The sequence below is a fragment of the Neomonachus schauinslandi genome, chromosome 15 (genome assembly GCF_002201575.2).
Source record: "Neomonachus schauinslandi chromosome 15, ASM220157v2, whole genome shotgun sequence".
NCBI lineage: Eukaryota > Metazoa > Chordata > Mammalia > Carnivora > Phocidae > Neomonachus > Neomonachus schauinslandi.
This window is the reverse complement of record NC_058417.1, coordinates 20044518-20064690: the sequence shown is the minus strand read 5'-3', so window position 1 is coordinate 20064690 and position 20173 is coordinate 20044518. Positions and strand designations below refer to the sequence as shown.

General features: G+C 54.5%; 2 protein-coding genes across 2 annotated transcripts in view; one reads left to right on the top strand and one right to left on the bottom strand.

Annotated features, from left to right (window-relative positions):
* Window positions 1-14549, top strand: part of MYO1D (myosin ID) — a 380578-nt gene extending 366029 nt beyond the window's left edge. Inside the window, exon 22 of the mRNA XM_021704452.2 lies at window positions 12306-14549. Coding sequence (XP_021560127.1) covers window positions 12306-12462 — 157 coding nt within the window. The 3' untranslated portion in view covers window positions 12463-14549. The remainder of the gene's footprint in view (window positions 1-12305) is intronic.
* Window positions 14550-18662: 4113 nt separating this feature from the next.
* CDK5R1 (cyclin dependent kinase 5 regulatory subunit 1) lies at window positions 18663-19720 on the bottom strand. The gene has a single exon (XM_021704357.1). The coding sequence runs from the start codon at window positions 19657-19659 to the stop codon at window positions 18733-18735; it is 927 nt and encodes a 308-aa protein (XP_021560032.1). The 5' UTR covers window positions 19660-19720; the 3' UTR covers window positions 18663-18732.
* Window positions 19721-20173: the final 453 nt, after the last annotated feature.

Below are 20173 nucleotides of genomic sequence, written 5' to 3'. Positions count from 1 at the left end.
TGCGTCTCTCGGACTTGCCTATCTTTGCCCTCTTAACAACCACAGTCCTTGCTCTCTCGATTGGCAGTTTCCCAAGTGGTCTTCCACCCTGAAAATGCCCACATCACCTGCTTCCTCTCTGTCAGTTTCATGTCCATTTCACTCTTGATGAAGTGCCTGCTGTAAGCCAGACACTCTTTTAGGCACAGGGGATATAGAAAGATCCATTTCCCATGGAGCTTACCTTTGGGAAGGGGGTGGGAGCCATGGGAAGTCGGTAAGCAAACCAAGGATCGGACAAGTCAGTTTCAGATAGTAGTACCCACACTGAAGAAAACAAAGTATCATCTATCTTCCCAACTTAAGAATCCTTAAGGGGGCTACTGGGTGGCTCAGTCGGTTAAGTGTCTGACTCTTGATTTCGACTCAGGTCATGATCTCAGAGTCATGAGATCGAGCCCCACGTTGGACTCTGCTTCTCTCTCTCCTTAGACACAGATGTTTGATGTAGAACGTGTTTCAAGACAATGCTGAGGAATTCCTGAACTTGTGAATAGACTTCTTTTTCTTGGCTCCCAACACTGTTCAAAAATGCCATTCTTGGGGCGCCTGGGTGGCTCAGTTAGTTCAGCATCTGCCTTTGGCTCAGGTCATGATCCCAGGGTCCTGGGATCGAGCCCTGCATCGGGCTCCTTGCCCAGCAGGGAGCCTGCTTCTCCCTCTCCCTCGGCTGCTTCCCTTGTTCATGCTCACACTCTCTCTTTCTTTTTGAAATAAAATCTTTTTTAAAAATGCCATCCTTAAAAAAGAAAATGCCATCTTCTAAGCCCAAGCCCAGTGAAAATAATTAATCTTCTATATACATTCTTTTCATGAGTCTCTTTAGCATATACGCATCCCCAGTGTGTTTTTGTAGTAGCTGTGAACCCCCTTCAGTGCTCCATTCACAGATGGGGGACTGCCATCCTGTTGGCTCCTTTGTCGAGTGACCCGCGGCCACCATAGATCGAAGCCCGGATGCTCCTTGACCCCGGGGTTTGAAGAGGCAGATACAGAATGGTGTCCCTGACAAACCACTAGAACCCATATGTTCAGAGAAAGATGTGAGTCCTGGGGCATGTTCAGTCCGGTCTTACTTAGCACCTTAATGATGTGAGTAGAAAATAAACACCAGCATTCACAGATGGTGCTAACTTTGGAGGTGCTGTTAACAGAAGCGTCAAGATAGGAGAAGTAGAAATGTAAGCAGGAAACAGCAAAGAGGTTTAAAAAAAAAAACCTCTCAAACAAATATTTTTTTTGTAAAATAAAGCCCCTTAGAGCACAAGCACGGAGATGAGAAGCTGAAGGGGAAGTGGGAAAGAGGAAGGGAGAGATGGAAGAGAAAGGCAGGGAAGGGGAGCTTGCAGACAGATGTCTCCCAAAGGCTCTGGCCTCTTGTTAGAGATGGTGCAACACGGCCTAGGTGTCCCCCTGACCCGGCCTGGGAGGCAGCTCCGTTCCCAGCCGCTGTCCCATTTGTTCTGTGGTAGGCTTTTTGTTTGGTTTGGTGGTGTTTTGTCTTGTTGCTTCTGTTTTTGGTTCTTTCTTCATATTTGAGGGAGCCGTGGGTATAGTTTTGTTCTTATCGTTTGGTTTTGCAAGGTCTCATTATCCCTCGCATAAAGCATTAATTTGGGCATTTTGGGAGGGACAGAGGAATGCAGCCTTTAAATAAAGAGTCCAGATTCCAAATATATAAAGCAAAATGAAGCATTCTCACCACCTTGGTCTCCAGTGGTGGGAGGGGGAGACCAATGCGAGCAGCGGGCGGCAACCCCCGGCCTCTCGGGGTGAGCGCCACCGAGCTGCCTCCAGCATGCAGAGGCCATGGGAGGCCGTTCCCTGCTGCACCTTGCCAGGGGACGGCTGCCAATGCACAGAGAACAGGAACCTTCCGGTTGACAGAGACAGAAGCCAGGAGTGTCCAGGGAGCCACAGTCCTCCTCGGGGACTCCAAATGGAAAGTCAGGACACCAGTATGCACCAGGGAGTAGTCAAAACAGCACACAGACTCTCCAAGCCCCAGGACAGCGCCCCGTTCTTTGACTGCCTGGAACCAACCACGCCTGGCCACATCAACCATCTGGCCCAGGAGTGAAAGACGTAAATGCCCAGAAAGGGAAACAGACAAGTGGTGCACGTGCGCGTACAGTGGGGGGCATGGTCCGGGGCAAGACAGTCCCAACCGTAGCCCTGTCACAGCAGATTCTGAATGCTTTTGTATCTGACTCATGAGCGCCGAGGATTGAAGAATCCCATCCCTGCTGCACGAGCGCTAGAAGAGCGTCTCGGTGTGGGGACTGGGCAGATGGGGGCATCACACCCGAGACAGACCACCTGGGCCTGGGTCTAGCCGCACCACTTCGCAGCTTTGAGGAGCCACGTGACCCGTCCGAGCTTCTCTATCCTTGTCTGCAGCACGGGCATCATCAGCACCTCCTAAGGTTTGGGTAAGGATTAAAGGAGGTGATGCGAATAGTAAAATGCTTCATCCAGTGCCTCGTACACAGCAAGTTCTTGATAAATGCATGATGATTGTCAGCCTCCCCTGCCCCAATCTACATTTACATCTTACATCTACACAAGGCACGCTACTAAGCGGTACCAGCCTTAGCCGGCGCTTATCTGTCTATATGTGTATGTTTTCAGACTCCATCAGTCCAGGTGTTTTTATTTCCCAGAGAACTTCATTACTGTGGGGCAGGAGCACCTCATATGGGAAAGTTTGGATTTACCAAGCAAGGTAGCGAGTCGCTGTGCAAAGGGATTCTTCGGTTCTGAAGAGTGAGCATCCCTAGTGTCTGTTAATATGTCTCTGCACATAAACAGACCCTTGCTCAGAACGAGGTACCGGGGACATACTGCTCAGCAACTCTGCTTTGAAGATGCTCCAAGCTGGCCCTGGGTCTCCCCAGTGAGTCCCAGCCACTTTCTTAGTCATGTCTTTTTAAAAAACATTATTCCTTCTCTAGACATTTGTGGAACTCCTATTTTGTATGAGACACTGCACTAGGAGCTCTCCATAGGGGGATGAAAAATACTCAGCGTTGCTGTGCTCAGAAGCACGTAGTAAATAGGGAGATCAGCTCACAGGTATGTTCTAGTGACTGTTTTAGTGGCAGGATGCACAGGGGCGAAGGTTTGGACTCAAGCCTGGTTGCCTGGGTTCAAATTCTGGTGGTGCTGTGTGCCCTTGGCAGGTACTTGGCCTCTTTGCGCCTTATTTCCTCTTCTGAAAATGGAACTTCCCTCATGCAGTCATGAGGATCTCATGAATTGATATTTATAAAACACTAAGGAGGTACTATGTGCTTTCTTGCTATTGTTAGGTTATTATCATACAGGCATACCTTGTTTCGTTGTGCTTCCCTTTATTTCGCTTCACGGATCAGAGATGGAGAAGCCATAATCAGAATTCGGGGAAGCACCTGTACACACATACCTCGTTTTATTGGGCTTCACTCCACTGAGCTATATGGACAGTGTGTTTTCTACAAATTGAAGGTTTGTTGCCACCCTGCATGAGCAAGTCTGTTTGTGCCATTTTTTCCTAAAAAAGCATTTGCTCGCTTGTGTCTCTCACACTTTGGTATTCTCCCAATATTTCAAACTTTTTCATTATTATTATATTTGTTATGGGGATCTGTGATCAGTGATGTTTGATGTTACTACTATAATTGTTTTGGGGAGCCAAGAACTGCACCCATACAAGATGGTGAGTAAGTAAATGTGTATGTTCTGACTGCCCCACCATCTGTCCGCCACCCCCACTTCATGTCTCTCTTCCTCCCCTCCAGCCTCCCTATTCCCTGAGACACAACAGTCTTGAAATTAGAGTAATTAATGACCCTACAATGGCTTCTAAGTGCTCAAGTGAAAGGAAGAGTCGCACACCTCTCGCTGTAAATCAAAAGCAAGCAATGACCAACTTTAGTGAGGAAGGCATGTTGAAAGCCAAGGTAGGCTGAAAGCTAGGCTTTTTGTGCCAAACAGCTAGCCAAATTGTAAATGCAAAGGAAAAGTACTTGAAGGAAATCAGAAGTACTATTCCAGTGAACACATGGATGGTAAGAAAGTGAAACAGCCTGACTGCTGACATGGAGAAAGTTTTTGGGGTCTGAACAGAAGATCAAGCCAGCCACAGCAGTCCCTTAAGCCAAAACCTAATCTAGAGCAAGGCCCAAACTCTCTTCAGTTCTCTGAAGGTTGAGAGAGGTGAGGAAGCTGCAGAAGAAAAGTTTGAAGCTGGCAGAGGTTAGTTCATGAGGTTTAAGAAAAGAAGCATTTTCCAGAACAGAAAAGTACAAGGTGAAGCAGCAAGTGCTGAGGCAGGAGCTGCAGCAAGTTCTCCAGGAGATCCAGCTCAGATCATTCGTGAAGGTGGCCACACCGAACAGCAGATTTTCAGTGTAGACAAAACAGCCATCTATTGGAAGAAGACGCCATCTAGGACTTTCATAGCTAGAGAGGAGAAGTCAATGCCTGGCTTCAAAGCTTCAAAGGACAGGCTGACCCTCCTGTTAGGGGCTCATGCAATGGGTGACTTGAAGTTGAAGCTCATTGACCATTCTGAAAATCCTAGGGCCCTTAAAAATTATGCTAAATGTACTCTGCCTGTGCTCTACAAATGGAACAACAAAGCCTCCATGACAGTATCTGTCTTCAGCATCGTTTACTGAATAGTTTCAGCCCACTGTTGAGATCTACTGCTCAGAAAAAGATACCTTTCAAAATACGACTGCTTGCTGACAACACACCTGGTCACCCCAAGAGCTGTGATGGAGATGGATCAAGGAGTAATATCAGCTTTCAAGTCGGATCGCAGAAATACATTTCATAAGGCTCTAGCTGCCACAGATGGTGATTCCTCTGATGGACCGGGGCAGAGTAAAAAACTCAAAACCTTCTAGAAAGGATTTACCATTTTTGATGCCATTAAGAACATTTGTGATTGGGGTACCTGGGTGGCTCAGTCGGTTAAGCATCTGCCTTCAGCTCAGGTCATGATCCCGGGGTCCTGGGATCGAGCCCCACATCGGGCTCCTTGCTCAGAAGGGAGCCTGCTTCTCCCTCTGCCTGCAGCTCCCCCTGCTCCTGCACTCTCTCTGTAAAATAAGTAAAATACGTAAATAAATAAATAAGATCTTTTTAAAAAAACATTTGTGATGCATGGGAAGAGGTCAAAATATCAATGTTAACAGGAATTTGGGACAGGTTGATTCCCACCCTCACAGAGGACCTTGAGGTTCAAGACTGCAGTGGAGATGTGGTGGAAACAACAAGAAAGTAGAATTAGAAGTGGAGCCTGGGGGTGGGACTGAGTTGCTGCAATCTCATGATGAACCCCAAGCGGATGAGGAGTTGCTTCTCACAGATGAGTGAAGTGGTTTCTTGAGATAGAAACTGCTTCTGGTGAAGAGGCTGTGAAGACTGTCGAAATGACCACACAGGATTTAGAATATGACATACACCTGGTTGATAAAGCAGGAGCAGGGTTCCAGAGGACTGACTCTCACTCTTGAGAGAAGTTCTGTTGTAGGTAAAATGCTATCAAACAGCATCACCTGCTACAGAGAAATCATTTCTGAATGGAAGAGTCAAACTTCACTGTTGTCTTATTTTAAGAAATTGCCCCAGCTGCCCCAGCCGCCCCAGCCTTTGGCAACCAGCATCTTGATCAACCCGCAGCTGCCAACAGTGAGGAGATACCCCTCCACCAGCAAAAAGAGTACGACTCGCTGAAAGCTCAGGTGATGGTTAGCATTTGTTAGCAATAAAGCGTTCTTTAATTAAGGTATGCACATAGTACTATTTATTACACACTTTAATAGACTACAGTATAGCATCAACTTTACTGTTATATGCACTAACAAAATAAGTCATTTGAGTCGCTTTATTGTGGGGTCTAGACCCGAACCTGCAGTGTCTTCAAGGTATGCCTGTATTCACTTTTTTTTTTAAAGATTTTAATTTATTCATTTGAGAGAGACAGCGAGCAAGAGCACGAGCAGGGGGAGGGGCAGAGGGAGAAGCAGACTCCCCGCTGAGCAGGGAGCCCAATGTGGGGCTTGATCGCAGAACCCCAGGATCATGACCTGAGCCGAAGGCAGACGCCTAACCAACTGAGGCACCCAGACGCCCCTGTATTCACCTTTTTTTAAATTTTTACTTTTACTGTATTATAGTCAGTAGCCTGTTTCTGTGTGATGATCATTCTCAGGTATCTACTGACCCTCTTTTTCTGGTCCAGTACCTGCTTCATGTGCACAGTATCACTTCTCTGATGTGCTGAGCACTGTGAATACACATATACGCAAGCTCATTAGTTGGGTTCAAATCTATGTTCTTTTAATATCATCTGCTGATCTACATCATATGTTTTAGGAAAGCGTATTAAGATCATTTTCTGTGATTGTAGACATGTCATGAGTACCTTCCTGCTGAACTCCTCCCCGATAAAGGAAACAAAATAGTGAGTTTTTTCCCCAGCGGTGCATTTTGCCAGCCTTCCTGTGATTCCTGTTTGCCTTGCGTAGCTTGTTTTAACTTTTCTTTGTTGTGATTTAGAGGGTCTCTTGCAAATGGCATATAGCTGCATTTCTAAATTAAATCCGAGAAGTCCCTTTTAACAGGGGTTCACATGCCTGGGTTTACACACCCATGTTAGTGTTTTCTCATTCCCATGTTTCTTCTTGGCTGCTTTTGTTCCTCTTGTCTACCTTGCATTAGATGAAGCAGAGCGTCTTTCCCACTTCCCTCTACTTCTTCCAGACTTGTATGTGTCAGTTGAGCATTCTTGTTTACCATTCATTTTCTTCACGCCTGTGCAGCTCTTAGGACATCTAAAGTTCATCAGTGTCCCCACCCTCCTCCCGGAGGCAAAGACCCAAGTCCCTCCCTGAGGACCAGCACCCCATCTGTCATGTTGTTTTCCTGGACTTTATTTAGCTCGGTGCTCAATTGGACCCCCAAAGTTAGTCATTTCCATTTATTATGATTATTATTTCCAGTGAATGCTTATTTAGATTTACCTTGGTGTCTGAGTCAGTCTTTGTTCTGCCCGCATGCTCAGATGATTGGCTGGGTATAGAATTCTAGCTTGATGATTACTTTCCTTCAATGCTTGGAAGAGTCTGTTTTCATTATTTTCTCACATTTGATGAGAAGGCCTACTCTTCCTTTGCATGTGATGCGTCTTTTCCCTCTGGGTGTTCTTAAGGTTTGCTCTTTGCCTTTGGTGATCTGCAGTGGGTTTGCTGTTCAAGAGGTTAAGAGAAGAAAGCTTGAGGTTTTAGGTCTTTACTGGGAAACCGTGTGTTTTCCCACACAGCAATTCCTTTGCCACTTTGCCAGGCTGGAAGGCAGACTCGTGTGGCCTTTTTCTAGATCCCGCAGGCTGCCGGGGCTCAGCCTCCTCCCAGATCTCAGACCCGGGCATGACTCCTGCCCAAGCCAGCATGTCCCCAGGTTTGGCGTCTGCTGGACCCTCCCTTTCCCAGCAGCCCCAGAGTATCTGTTCTGCCCCGACAAAAACAGAAGTAGCATTTCCGGAAGCCGGGTTTTGAAAGACTGGCCGTCTGTGGTTTGACACAAGCAGAGGGGCTTGCTTCCTGAGGCAAAACGCACACACAGTTGCACACACGGGCCCTAGCAGTCTGTCCGCCAGCGCCCGAGCCTTGGCGTTGGGGGTCCAGGGGCACCCAGATGGAGAAGGGCCTGACTCTGGGGCCCGGGGTCTGTCACGAAATGCTGACCCCACCTCTCATCACTTGGAGACGCATCTGTTTATGCCCTGCCTGCGCTTGGGGCAAGGCGAGCTTCCTCCCACCACATCCGGCGTGCAGACCCGAGCGCAGCACTGGCCCCACCTCCTCGGGAACACCTCGCTGGCCCCCAGAGGCCACGCCCACTCAGGCGCTGCCTCCGCCCCCCGCCCCGTCCCCTTAGGGCACGGTCATGCACCGCTCCGGCAGGGAACCCCCGGACACCACGGAGAAGTGGCCCGCGCATTTCCACGGAGCGGGCCGTGGCTGGGCGCCTCCTCATCCCAGCTGAACAGGGCCGGACAGGAGGCGACATTTTCTGGGCCGATTCAGCTCCCAGGGAGACTGGTTGCCCCCTTCCGTGCGGGGCCTGCAAAAAACACACTGCTCACGTGAGGATGCCCGTGGATGGGGTCTTGCCTTTTTACCCATAGATTTCTCTAATGAGGACAGGCGCCTAAATGCAAAATGAAGGAGCGTAATTTGATAAAGGCCATTTGCCTGCAGTGATGGCTTGGAACAGATGAACAAGATGAAAGTCCCCGAATGCCAGAGTTTGCTGAGCCTTTAAATCCTGTAACAGAGGATGGGGAGGAAAGCAGCCCTCCCCTGGCCGCCCCACTCCAGCGGCAGCTGTCGTTGGGCTTGGCATGCCATCAGAGGGAGACACCCTGCCTCCATCTATAAAATCCACCTTCTTTTCTTTAAAAGATGAGGAAGGCATTCTAGCTCTGTAAAGATTTCCAGTATGGTGAAGCTCCAGCCAGAGAGGTCAGCTGATCCTCCCGGAGGGCCCCTTCCTGGCTGGTCTTAAAACCATTTTGGTTGAGCTTGAGATGAGAAAAGAAAACATGGTTTGAGGGCAAGTTCTTATTTGTCCCTTTAAGATTTGATTTGGTTTTTTTTAAGATTTTATTTATTTGACAGAGAGAGACACAGAGAGAGAGGGAATACAAGCAGGGGGAGTGGCAGAGGGAGAAGCAGGCTTCCTGCCAAGCAGGGAGCCTGATGCGGGGCTCGATCCCAGGACCTGGAATCATGACCTGAGCCGAAGGCAGACGCTCAATGACTGAGCCACCCACGTGCCCCAAGATTTGAGTTGATTTTAGAGCACGCGCACGAGCCAGGGAGGGGCAGAGGGGAGGATCGCCAGCAGACTGCACCGAACACGGAGCCCACACAGGGCTCGATCCCACCACCCTGAGATCATGACCTGAGCCAAGACCAAGAATCAGATGCTCAACCGACTGAGCCACCCAGGGGCCCCTATTATTCTTTCAGATCAAGCCACTCTTTTTGGTTGTTATTGTGGTAAAATACACAGAACTTAAATTTATCATCAGCAGTGCTGTGCAGCCATCACCACCGTCTAGTTCCAGGATGGTCTCATCACCCCAGAAGGAAACCCCATACCCTTTAAGCAGTCCCTCCACACCCCACTCCTCTGTTTCTGTCCTGTGGATTTGGGTAGTCTGCACACTTCATGGGAGCGGAATTATACAATACATAGCTTTTTGGGCCTGGCTTCTCTCAGTTAGCATGTTCTCAGGGTTCATCCATGTTGTAGCCTGGGTCAGTACTTCCTTTTTATGGCTGAATAATATTTCATTGAATGGATATACCAGTTGGTTCCTTCATCGGTTGATAGATATTTGGATTATTTTTGCCTTTTGTTTATTGTAAATAATGCTGCCGTAAACATTCCAGTACATGCTGTTGTGTGAACATCTGCTTTCAGTTCTTCTGGATGTATCTCCAGGAGTGGAAGGAATTGCTGGGCTGTGTGGTAATAACTCGATGTGTGACTTACTGGGGAGGCACCAGACTCAATCCACGACATCTTTGTCACCTGTCGATGGCTGTGTGGGGACAGCGCCCGCAGATGTTGCTTTAGCCCAGCTCTTAAGACCAGAAGGCTGTTCTCCTTCCAGCCCGCATTGTTCTATTCTAAAATCATCACATGTAGCCCATCACCCTCCACTTCTGCCCAAACCCCACAGCACGCCATGAAGACAGGCTGGGAATCAGCACAGGTCCGCTCAGGGAGATGCCAAGGGAAGGAGCAAGGAGTGCAGGCACGGACTGTCACTTAAGTTGACAGTACGGAATATTCCTTTGCTAAGGGGCAGCCCTCCCTTGTAGAACCGTCCCATTTTACAGGCTGTCTGGCCACTTTCCCTTTGGGATGAACTTCACGGGCTGGGCATGCTTCAGCCCTACAAGGATCTCAACCAATTTCGCCCAGCATTTATGAGTGTTTGGAGTTGGCAGAGTTGTGGTGCTGAGAGGGAACAGTTCGCAGAGCAGGGGACACGAGGCCTGCATACCACGCTAGCGCCGCCAGCCCCAAGAACAGCCTCGCTAGAAGTGCAGGTGTGGCCCGGCAGCACCAGGGGAGCGTGCCCACATGCCCCCTGCAGTGTGGGAGCCCGGTAAGGCTCCTCGCCGCCCTCCGGGGACTCACATTCTAGAACTGGAGACCAGTACGTGTGCTGAGGCTGCCTAGACAGGCCAGCAGAAATGCTTCCTGCCCTGCCCAGTGCGGGGAGAAGCAGACTGGAGCTCGGGTTCTCTGCGGCTTTTTCTCTCCTGCAGCCCCCCCTCCGGGGGCTTATTTACAAGGTGAAGTTGGGCTGTTGTTACCTTTTTCTCCGTTCTACAATAACCTCTTGCTCTTCCATCTCCCACCAGCCTCAACCCTGCACCGAGAGTGCAGAGCAGATACCAGAGATGCCCAGAGCCCGAAAGAGGAAGGAAGAGTGGTCAGGGGCCACTCTCTGTGGACACTGAACTCAGGGCTGGGGAGGGGCTGGAGTCAGAAGGAACCTATTGAAGGTAGCATGACCCAACGGTACAAACACAAGAACATGGGGGTGGCTGGTCAGTCCCATTCCCTCCCTCTGTGTTTGGAAAGTGGCCCTTTTAGAGCCATTTCCTGAGGACTTTGAGGCCCCCAGGTGACTCTAGAACCCATTGCATGCACACTACAGTACCGTGGGGTGGGGGGCACAGACACAGAAAGTGGAAAGAGCCTGTCCCCAGCAGTGCACTGAGGGAAGGACACATGCCCACCATGAGGCAAGGGCAAAGGGGAGGCCTCTGCCAGAGTCAGAAGGGGGACGTCCCCAGGGAATATGATTCCAGCTCAGAGGGACCCAGAGGCGGTGCCGGGTCGACCAGAGGGCCCAGGAGGCTGGCTGACTAAGCAGGGGAAGGTGCAGGCTCCGGGTCCTAGAAGCGTCTCCAGCCACAGGCAGGGCTGCAGTGCAGGGGGCTCTGCCTGCCCTGGGCCAGCACGACGGTGGGGACCGGGAGCGCAGGGCCACACCCCTAGACCCCGCCCAGCAGCCCTGGCTCCCCCAGGAGCAGAGCCGTGCCTGAGTCACTGCCACTGGTGGACTCTATTTTTATGTCCAAGTCTGCTTAAAAATAGCGGTCTAAGCCAAGGTTTTAGCTGCAGCTGACAAGACATTAAGTATTATAAGTATTAGATACCTGATGCCCGCAAGTGAGAACCACGGCTCTCTTCCTGCTGCACCGTCTGCCCCCGGGGCAGAACCAGGGGGGAAGCAGGCGGCAGAGGGGCATGAGGAAGCCTGGCAGCGTGCGGGCAGGTGCGTCCGAGGGGCCGCGCCTCCTGTGACAGGGCCCCGCGCGCGTGCCGGGAAGGCGCCTCGATCGCACCTGGGCACCTGGGCACATGGTGCGCCGCCAGCCTGCCCAGTGCCTGGGATCCGGGCCCACGCCGCAGGCCCTGCTCCTTGCGCCTCTGGCTCCGAGAAATCCAAGGGGCGCAAGCCACGGTGTGGGGGTGTGCCAGCCCACGAGAGCACATGGGAGGTGCCCGCCGCTTCGCACACGTTTCTCGGCTCGGCAGATGGGTGGCGGCCCGCAGCAGGTGCACCCACACTGGGGGCGGGGGAGGGAGGGGCGGGGAGGCTGCTACTGCGAGGGCCTTCGGAAACCCCGAGTGGGAGAGGGCCCACCCAGGGCGCTGGGGAAGCAGGAGTCAGCCCCAGTTCTCCCGGCCGGGCCTGATGGTGGGCAGGACTGCCGGAAGAGCTTTCTCTCGCCAGCGAGACCACGCAGGCAAGAATCTCCCGTCCGCACCCCTCCCCGGACGCACCTCCCAGGGCTCCCTGTTGCAGCCACAGACGCCCCGAATCAGAAGCCCGTGCCCCTCCTGACGAGCCCCCTGCTGACCTCTAACGCCCAAGTGACTGGGTCCCTGCCTCAGGCCAGAGCCCCGGTGGCTCTGGTTCGAGTGCATTCTGCAGGTGCAGGCCCAGGCCGCAGCGCCAGCCCTGCTCTCTGCCGGCTCTGGCTTGAGGCTGCAGCCCAGCCCCGGCCTCTGCTGCCCTCTCCCTCTCCTGGGGCGCCGCCTGTGCCTGTGGCCCCTGGGCCACCCACCAGGTCTTGGGGAGGTGGGCAGATGCGGGCCCCAGGGGGTGCCAGGGCCATTTACCCCACTCTGGCCGCCTGCTAACTGCCTGCTGGTCTTTCTCTTTTTGGTTCTTCCAGTGAGAAGCGCTACCTTCAAGTCAACGTCACCAACCCCGTGCAGTGCAGCCTGCACGGGAAGAAGTGCACGGTCTCCGTGGAGACGCGGATCAACCAGCCGGAGCCCGACTTCACCAAGAACCGCTCGGGCTTCATCCTCAGCGTGCCGGGGAACTGACCGCCCACCGGGGAGGCCTCACCACCCCGTCTGACTTGCTCACTCCCCGCTACCCCCTGCTAGAAATCAGCTCGCAAGGGTCCGCCATACTTGGGGCCAAGCCCCTCTTCTGCCACCTCCAAGGCTCCTCCCCTGAGGTTTTCTTGCTGGCTTTCTGCGTTTGGTCTCCATCCTCCTCTGCCCCCACTTTCCAGTCCTCACTCAACAAACCAAAGACCCCGGTGCCCTGCCACAGACCCCTGGGCCCACACCCAGACTGCAGCTCCCTGCAGAGGCGACTTGATGTCAGCGGAGGCCCCTGCCACCACACACACACCCCCCCCATTGGCCAGGTCAGACCCTGACCCAGTGACTGGCACCTGACCCTGCAAGGGGTGGATGCAGTTTCCCCAACCCAAAACATGCTCCCCTGGGGGGCTTGGGGGAGATTGCCGGACATGAGCTGGGGATGTAGCCCTGCTCTCTCCGTGAGCACAGCCTGCCACCCCTTTCCCCCAAGGGACCTGGCTCACAGCTCCTCGGTGGAGCCCCTCTCCCCAGCAGTCAGCCAAAGCCATCAGGGGAGCAGGTTCACCTGTCGGGCTGGCCCGACAGCCAGTGGCTGGCAGAACAGTCATGCCCAGCCTGCCCCCCGCCCGAGGCCTGCAGGCCACCTCTGCGGGAAAGAGCAGAGCAGGTACTCCAAGGCCCATCTTCCTTAACTGCACGGCCTGGGCCCGTGGTTGTTGCACGGTGATGTGTGCAACACGCAGGGCTGCGCCTCGGGTGTGGGGTCTGCTGCGCCCACACTCACATCGGGCACATCGATGAGAAAACGGAGTTGCAGGGGCCAGGGAGCACTCTGGGGGGGGTGTCTGCAAGTTATCCGACACCCCTGTTTCAGACACATTCAGAGAACAAGGACCAGGGCCGGAAGGGCAGAGTGACAGAAACAGAGTGGGGGGTCCTGGCACTGCAGGCCAGGCCAGGCTGCCCCCCTCCACACACCACAGCTGGGGCCCAGGGTGGGCCCAGCAGAAAGCACACGTGCCTCAGTGCCTTCCTGAGACCACTCTGCTCCGGAGCCTCAGCTGAGGACGTGGCCCCAAGCCTCTGAGCAGCCCGGGCCTCCAGGCCAGGAGCCTTAAAAGGAAAGACTTGGGAAACTCCATGTGGGGAGGGGGCTGAAGGGGAGCCCACAGCTCAGGAGGAGACTGGCAGGAGGTAAAAGGGATGCGCTGACGTTTTCTTCACTTTCAGCCATAGACCCTGCTCACCCCCACCCCCCCACCCCCTACCCCCATGCTCCTGAGCCGCCACCCTGACCCCACAAATCACACCGAGGGCCTGAGCGCAGTCTCCCGTGCCTGGCCCAGTGCCTGCCCGGTCACCAGGCCAACCTGCCGGCTGGTCCCAACAGCCTGGTCTCCCCCGCACACACCCCCCACCCCCCGACTTCCCAGGGCCCGCAAAACATTTGCACCATGTGCAGTTCGCAACAAAGAATTCTCTTGGCATTGTGTCCTTAGAAACCTATTCTCATTCTCGAAGCCTGGTCAGCTGCCTGCACTGCGCAGAGGTGCCATCAGCCTGGTTTAGCAACGGAGTTTTGCCAGTCACCTTGACACCAGTGGAACCATCCTAACTGGAACGGCGCCTCCTCTCCTTTCCACTCCTTTCCCCAAATTCCTTGCTTTACACTAGAGACGTGCACGTGTATGTTTGAGACACACCAAAACGGAACATGCCAAATGAGTGCCTTTCCGGGGCTGGGGAGGAGAGGTGGGCGATGGGGCCCTTCCTGCCGCCTTTAGGGGTTGCCTGGGGCTCCTCAGGCTGAGGCCAGTCCAGGAGCACTTTTTCTTGATGTCCTAAAAGAAGTCCCAGTGTGTGGCAACTGAAGAAGGCTCAAGCCTTTAGGGTGTGAGCTCAGCGGTGCCTCCAGGGGCTGGGGGAGAGCAGGGCACAGTGATTGTATGCAATGAAGTGTTTCTCTTGATCTAATTAAATGCAGGTTTATGGTTTGCTGCGTTTATTCCTATTTTCCATTAAGTTAACTTTATTTCTAGAGCATATTTTGATTTACCATCAAGAGTAATAAAGCATTAAATCTTACTTTTAAAGGTGTCCTGCTTATCTGTAACTGAAAACTATACCCACAATTGTGACATTCCAGCTGGTAAAAAGTCAGCTGCTGTCCCAGAGGATGGGAGGGAGAATTAAGCACAAATAAGGTAAAATGGAGGATAATTTACAGGAGGCTTTTCAATGAAAATATTAGACACCCGGCAGGGAGGCGGCGGAGTTCAATCGAAGCACTTCGTTCCACCATTTTGAGGCCCGTGCGTTAGACTCAAAGTTCACTGTTCATGTTGACCGAAATCGGAGCACGTATCTGTGAAGGACAAGCTCCGAGGCCTGCAGCGGCCTCTCCCGGGGGCAGGCGGGCTGGGGACAATGGGGGTGGCAGGAGGAGCGCGAGGGATCCCGGACCTCTGGGGGCAGGGGCGAGGCAAGCGGCAGGTAAGCAAGCCCCCCCCCTCCCCAGATGACAGAGCCTCCCCGGCACCCAAGGGCCGCCCGGTCACCGTCCTTGGTGGCAAAGTACATGCAGTGCAGCTTCTGTGACTCAGACCGAGGGAGAGGCCCTGAATTAAGCCAGTGGCCCCGATCACAAAGCTGACCGCACCCGAGGGGCAACCTGGGTGGCAGCGCCTTCCCGGCGTCCAGGGGTGCCTTGGGCCCGCAGCGTGCAGGCCCTAGGGAGCCTCGAGTCCACACTGCCCTAGACCCTGAAGCTTAGGCTGGGGGCGGGAGCGGGCACGGACCACTGGCGGTACTGCCGGGAGGGGACCCCCCCTTACCACAATCGTGGCCTGGGGTGGCTGCTTATTTGGGAGCCCTGGAGGCTGGATTCCTCGCTCTTGCAAACCTGCACCGAGCTAAACTGGCAGGGCTGAGCCACGTGGACACCACTCCACAGGGTGGAGAGGAAGCCTCTGGGCCACGGGCACTGAGCAGAGCCAGGCCCAGGATACGTGGGGGCAGCGGCCTCAGAGCCAAGCTCCACGAGGGAGGCTGAGGCCTGGTGCCCCTGCGGGAGCCACAGCACCAGCCCTCACCGGGCCAAGCCTGGGCCTGATTCCCCCCCCCCACCCCCCCGGCCCCCGGTCCCCGTCCCCTAGCTCTGCCAAGCCAAGCCCGGGCAGCCTCTGAGGAGCAACTCCTGCCCTGCGGCCCAGCTAAACCTGAGTTGACTTAACCTGTGCTTCTCTCTTAATCACCTTAACTTGAACGCACCCGTTAAGCCAAGAGCTCTCCCTGAGCCCTGCCCTCCCTTCGCCCAGCCCCTCCCCTCCCCCACGATACAAATCCAATTATGTTCTGAGCACAGGAATCATTTAGAAAAGGGGCCCCCCCAGCCTGCTCGTGAATGACAAGAGGCCTATGGAATGGATGGTCAGTGCATTTTATTTAATCAGCACAGTACAAAAATAAATAAAAATAAGGGAAAGGGAATTAAATTACAGCCAAACTGAGCTTCATGACCTTGTCAGATTATAAACCACACATACTTACAAACACACTACACATACATACAAAATGAGACAAATATAAATTAATATTAACAATACCCACGGTTTGGTCAAAGAATAACTACAGAACGAATTGCACTAAGAACCAACATACACCGCACGTGTAATTAGCAGTTTCAAATATACAGCAATGAACAATTACGAGTGGAAAAAAATGGCACATTTTCTTTTCATTGCAAGTTTAACAACTGCTGGAACAAAACTAAATTCTAATAGCTGCATGGAAAGAATATATCAACCCTTCAGGTTTACAAGAAAAAGAGAAAAACCAAATCCTGAACTATTATTCCTGTGACTGGTTCCGTGCACGGGTGTAATGTTCACGGCCATCTGTTCTAAGATTATTTTTCTTAAGACACAAAATGCTCCTGGTTCGCATGCACAAGATCACTGTCAAAGCAACAATGAAAGAATAACGGGTTTTTTTTTCCCCCATAGGTTAGTTTTTTGTTTTTTTTTTTAATTGTTGTTCTAAAAGTAGTCTTCATAGCAGCATGTCAAATGGGTTCACTGCCTGCACACTCAAGTCCATCAGCTCCTGCACCCAGGACTGACCAGCACAAGGGCGGGGAGGAGGAAGGGGCAGGCTTCACACTGGGGGGGAGCCAGAGACTGGCTTCCTTCGTCCCCCAACCACTCCTGAAATTTGCACCTCCTCCGAGAAATAAAAAAATAAATACGGAGAAAGAGAAGGAAACACACAAAACCGGAATCCTGGGGATGCAACTGAAGCGCAGTCTCAGGCCAAGTTCGGCCGCCGCCGAGAAAAGAGCGACTACGGACGCGCGCCCCTCCTCTGGAGACTCGGCACCTGAACCTCCCTCTTCCGGGCCGCCAGGGCCTGCTGCCCCCACGGGCCTCCTACCTCAGGTCACACGTGGCAGCAGGATCTGCACAGACGGGCTGTGTGACAACTCCAACCGAGAAGAGGCGCAGCAGCGGCGGCAAAGTCTGTGCCAGCAACCTTCCAGTAGGTTCCTTGCAGCTCCACATCAGATTATCTGGCAGTCCCGGGGAACTGAACGGCTCAGGCTCAGCATGGGCCCAAGGCGCAGCTGGGGCAAACGGATCCCAGCCCGGGCAGGCCCTCCCCCTCTTCCCCAGGAACACCCGGGCCGGCGGCTCAGCTCCAGGCCTTACACCAGGACCTCCGTTTCACAGCTTTCTCTTGTTCGTGTGAATTTCAGTAGTGCTCGTGCTGAAACCAGCAGCCACCTGGAACCTAACCCTATGTCAAAGGACCCTCTGCCTTCCCCCAGCCCCCTATTCCAGCACTCCCCGGGGAAGGGGAGGGGGGGCATGGGGACTGAAAGACAGAATTCCCCAGAGCATCTTCACATTGGTCTTTGTTCCCCAAAGCTGGAGTGATGGGCCATGGAGGGAGGCTCGCTCCCTTCTAGCGGTCCTCTCCCAAGTCCCAAGCCACCAATCTGGGAGAATTAGAAAGGAAATTGATTAAGTACACATCGTGTGTTTTCGCAGCCACTAGGGTAAGGTGGAAACCCAAACCAGCAACTGCAAATGATCAGGTGCAGAATCAGCAGGCTTCCGAAGCAATCAGGAGCGCTACTCCCGTCTTGGAATTGTCTCCAAGATCCAGTGGTCTCACTGGGCCTTGCCAGGCAAGGCTTCGTCTTCAGAAGAAACTGAACTGTTTGGAAACAGCTTGAAATGAACAGGGGTGGGGACAGGGGGTACATCATTACCACATCGCCCTGATCCCTGACATCACCCCCCACCCCGGCTCTGCGGAACGAATGTCATGCACCGGCAAGAGGCCTTAGCCCTCAGGTGGGCACCGGCTGGTCTCGGGCACGACAACCCCACCCACCCAGAAGGCAGGCTGTTGGTAATGGGCACCCGCAGCTGCCCTGGCCTTCGCCACGGGGTGAGTAAGCTGCATTAGTCAAATGAAAGGTTCACCCAGGAAAGGATCTGTCCCTACCTGCACCCTACCCCTTTAGCTGGGACCCAAAATCAAAGAACTTAATGAGTCAAACCAGCTCCTTAACCCAACACTGCCAACACAGCTGGGAGCGGGGGAGCAGGGGGCTGGGGGCAAGGTCCATGTCCTCACTAAAGGAAAGCCCTTCTCCCTAAAAAAGAAAAAAGAGCAAACCCAGGTGGTGCATTGTCAAACGACAGGCCCCAATCTTGGTACTAGGCCAGCTTCTCCTCGACTGAAGAGTTGTCCCAGGGTGGCGGGCACCTTGCCTCACAACCCTCCTCGTGGCTCGGTCGGGGTGGCCAGCTCCACAGGCCTCTGGGAGAAGGTATGACCCAAAACAAGAGCCAGGAAAGGACCTCCAGCCGGGAAGGCCAGTCGCTCCCTGGGCCAACCGGCCAGAGGCCCCTCTCCGGCTCCCATGCCAGGAGCAGTGGACGGCCTCACCCGCCCCAGTCCAGCAAGGGCACAGGCGGCAAGAGGACGCTCAGTCCCCTGAATACCCCAAAGTTGAGAGGTCAGCGGCCCGGGTGGCTCTGGATACATCTTCTGGGTGTTGCACAAGGTTCGGGAGTTCAAAAGCGCCCAGAGTTCTTGGCAGGGCTGAAGAAAACCCCAAGGAGGGAAGGTGGGAAGGGAGAGGCCCTCGGTGGCTTTGCTAGACACATATTGTACACAGAATCTGATTTGCTTAATAATAAATTTTTAAAAATGAACTGAATCCTTGAGCCATGATGCGGGCCACGGGGCTCACCGATCGAGCCCGAGGAGGAGCCGCTTCTTGTCCTCCTGACCACTCTCGTTCTTCAGGTCGGAGAACACCTGTGTGAAGTAGTGTGGGTCGGCGTTGATCTGCAGCATCTTGGAGCTCATGAGGTTGATGACAGAGAGGCAGCGGTCCCAAAAGGCCTCCTTGCAGCTCTCCACCAGGAAGGGCTTGAGCGGGTAGGAGATCTCGTTGCCCATGTAGGAGTAGGAGAGGTACAGGCAGGTCAGCAGGATGGCCTGGAGCTCGTGGTCCGAGCCCACCTCCGACGAGATGACGTCCCTGCAGAGCATGTAGAGGAAGACCACGTTGGCGGGTGTGATGAAGCCCTGGTCCTGCCAGCCCTGCAGGAGCAGCGAGCGGTCCACGCTGCGCAGCCAGAGCACAGGGTCCGTGGGGGACAGGTGCTTCAGGCGGTAGCACCGGCGGCACAGGAACTCGCCCAGGCAGCGCAGCAGCTCGCTCGTGGACGCCTGGACGATGACACGTTTGGGCGTCCCTGCGGAGCTGAGGGCAGGGTGCGGGGCCTTCTTGACGGAGGAGGAGACCCCCCCGGTCTGGGAGCCAGAGAGCTGGCCGGCAGGGGGTGCGGGCGGCTGCGCCGGTGGGGGCTGAGCGAAAGTGGACAGGTTGGCGCACGACAGCGACTTCTTCAGGTTCTCATTGTTGAGGTGCGTGATGTTGTTCTGGTAGCTGCTGTTCGGCTGCACCTTCTTGGAGTTCTTCTTCTTGGCCGACACGGCCACGATCCTCTTCCAAGGCAGCACGGAGATGATGGAGTGCCGCTTCAGGTTCTTGTCCTTGGCGTTCTTGCTGTTCTGTACGGCCGTGTAGTGGCCCACCGTGGCCGCGCCATCCTCAAACAGCGTGGCCTTCCGGTAGCTGGGGGACAGGGACAGCACCGTGCCCATGGTGCCGCTGCGCGCTGGGCGGGGGCCCGCGCCCCTGCGCGCCCAGCCTGCCGGCCGGAGGCACAAAACACCTCAGCGAGCCCGCGGCGGCCCCGGGCAGGAGGCGGGAGCACTCCCGGCTCCCGGGCGCGTGCTGCCCCTTCGGATCTGCGTGGAAAACAAGATGGTTCTCAGCACCAGGCGGGGCTCGGCGCCGCGCTCCTCCACCCGGGCCAACGCGGCCCCCGCGGACTTGGCCCCGGCCCCGCGCCCCCGCGCCGCAGCCCGGCCGCCTCCACTGCGGCACCCCCCGCCCGCCTGCCGCGGCCGCTGCGGTCTGGACGGCAGCGGGAGGGGCCCGGGCGCCGGCGGAGGCGGCCGGGGCGGGGAAGGGTTGGGGGGATTGGGGGACCCCTCCTCGACACCGCGCGCGGCCCCGACCCCGGCCCCGGCTCCTCGGGGGCAGCGGGCGGCCCCGAGGCGCAGGCTTACCCGGCAGGCGGCGGCGGCTCCTGCGCTCCGCGCCCTCCCTCCG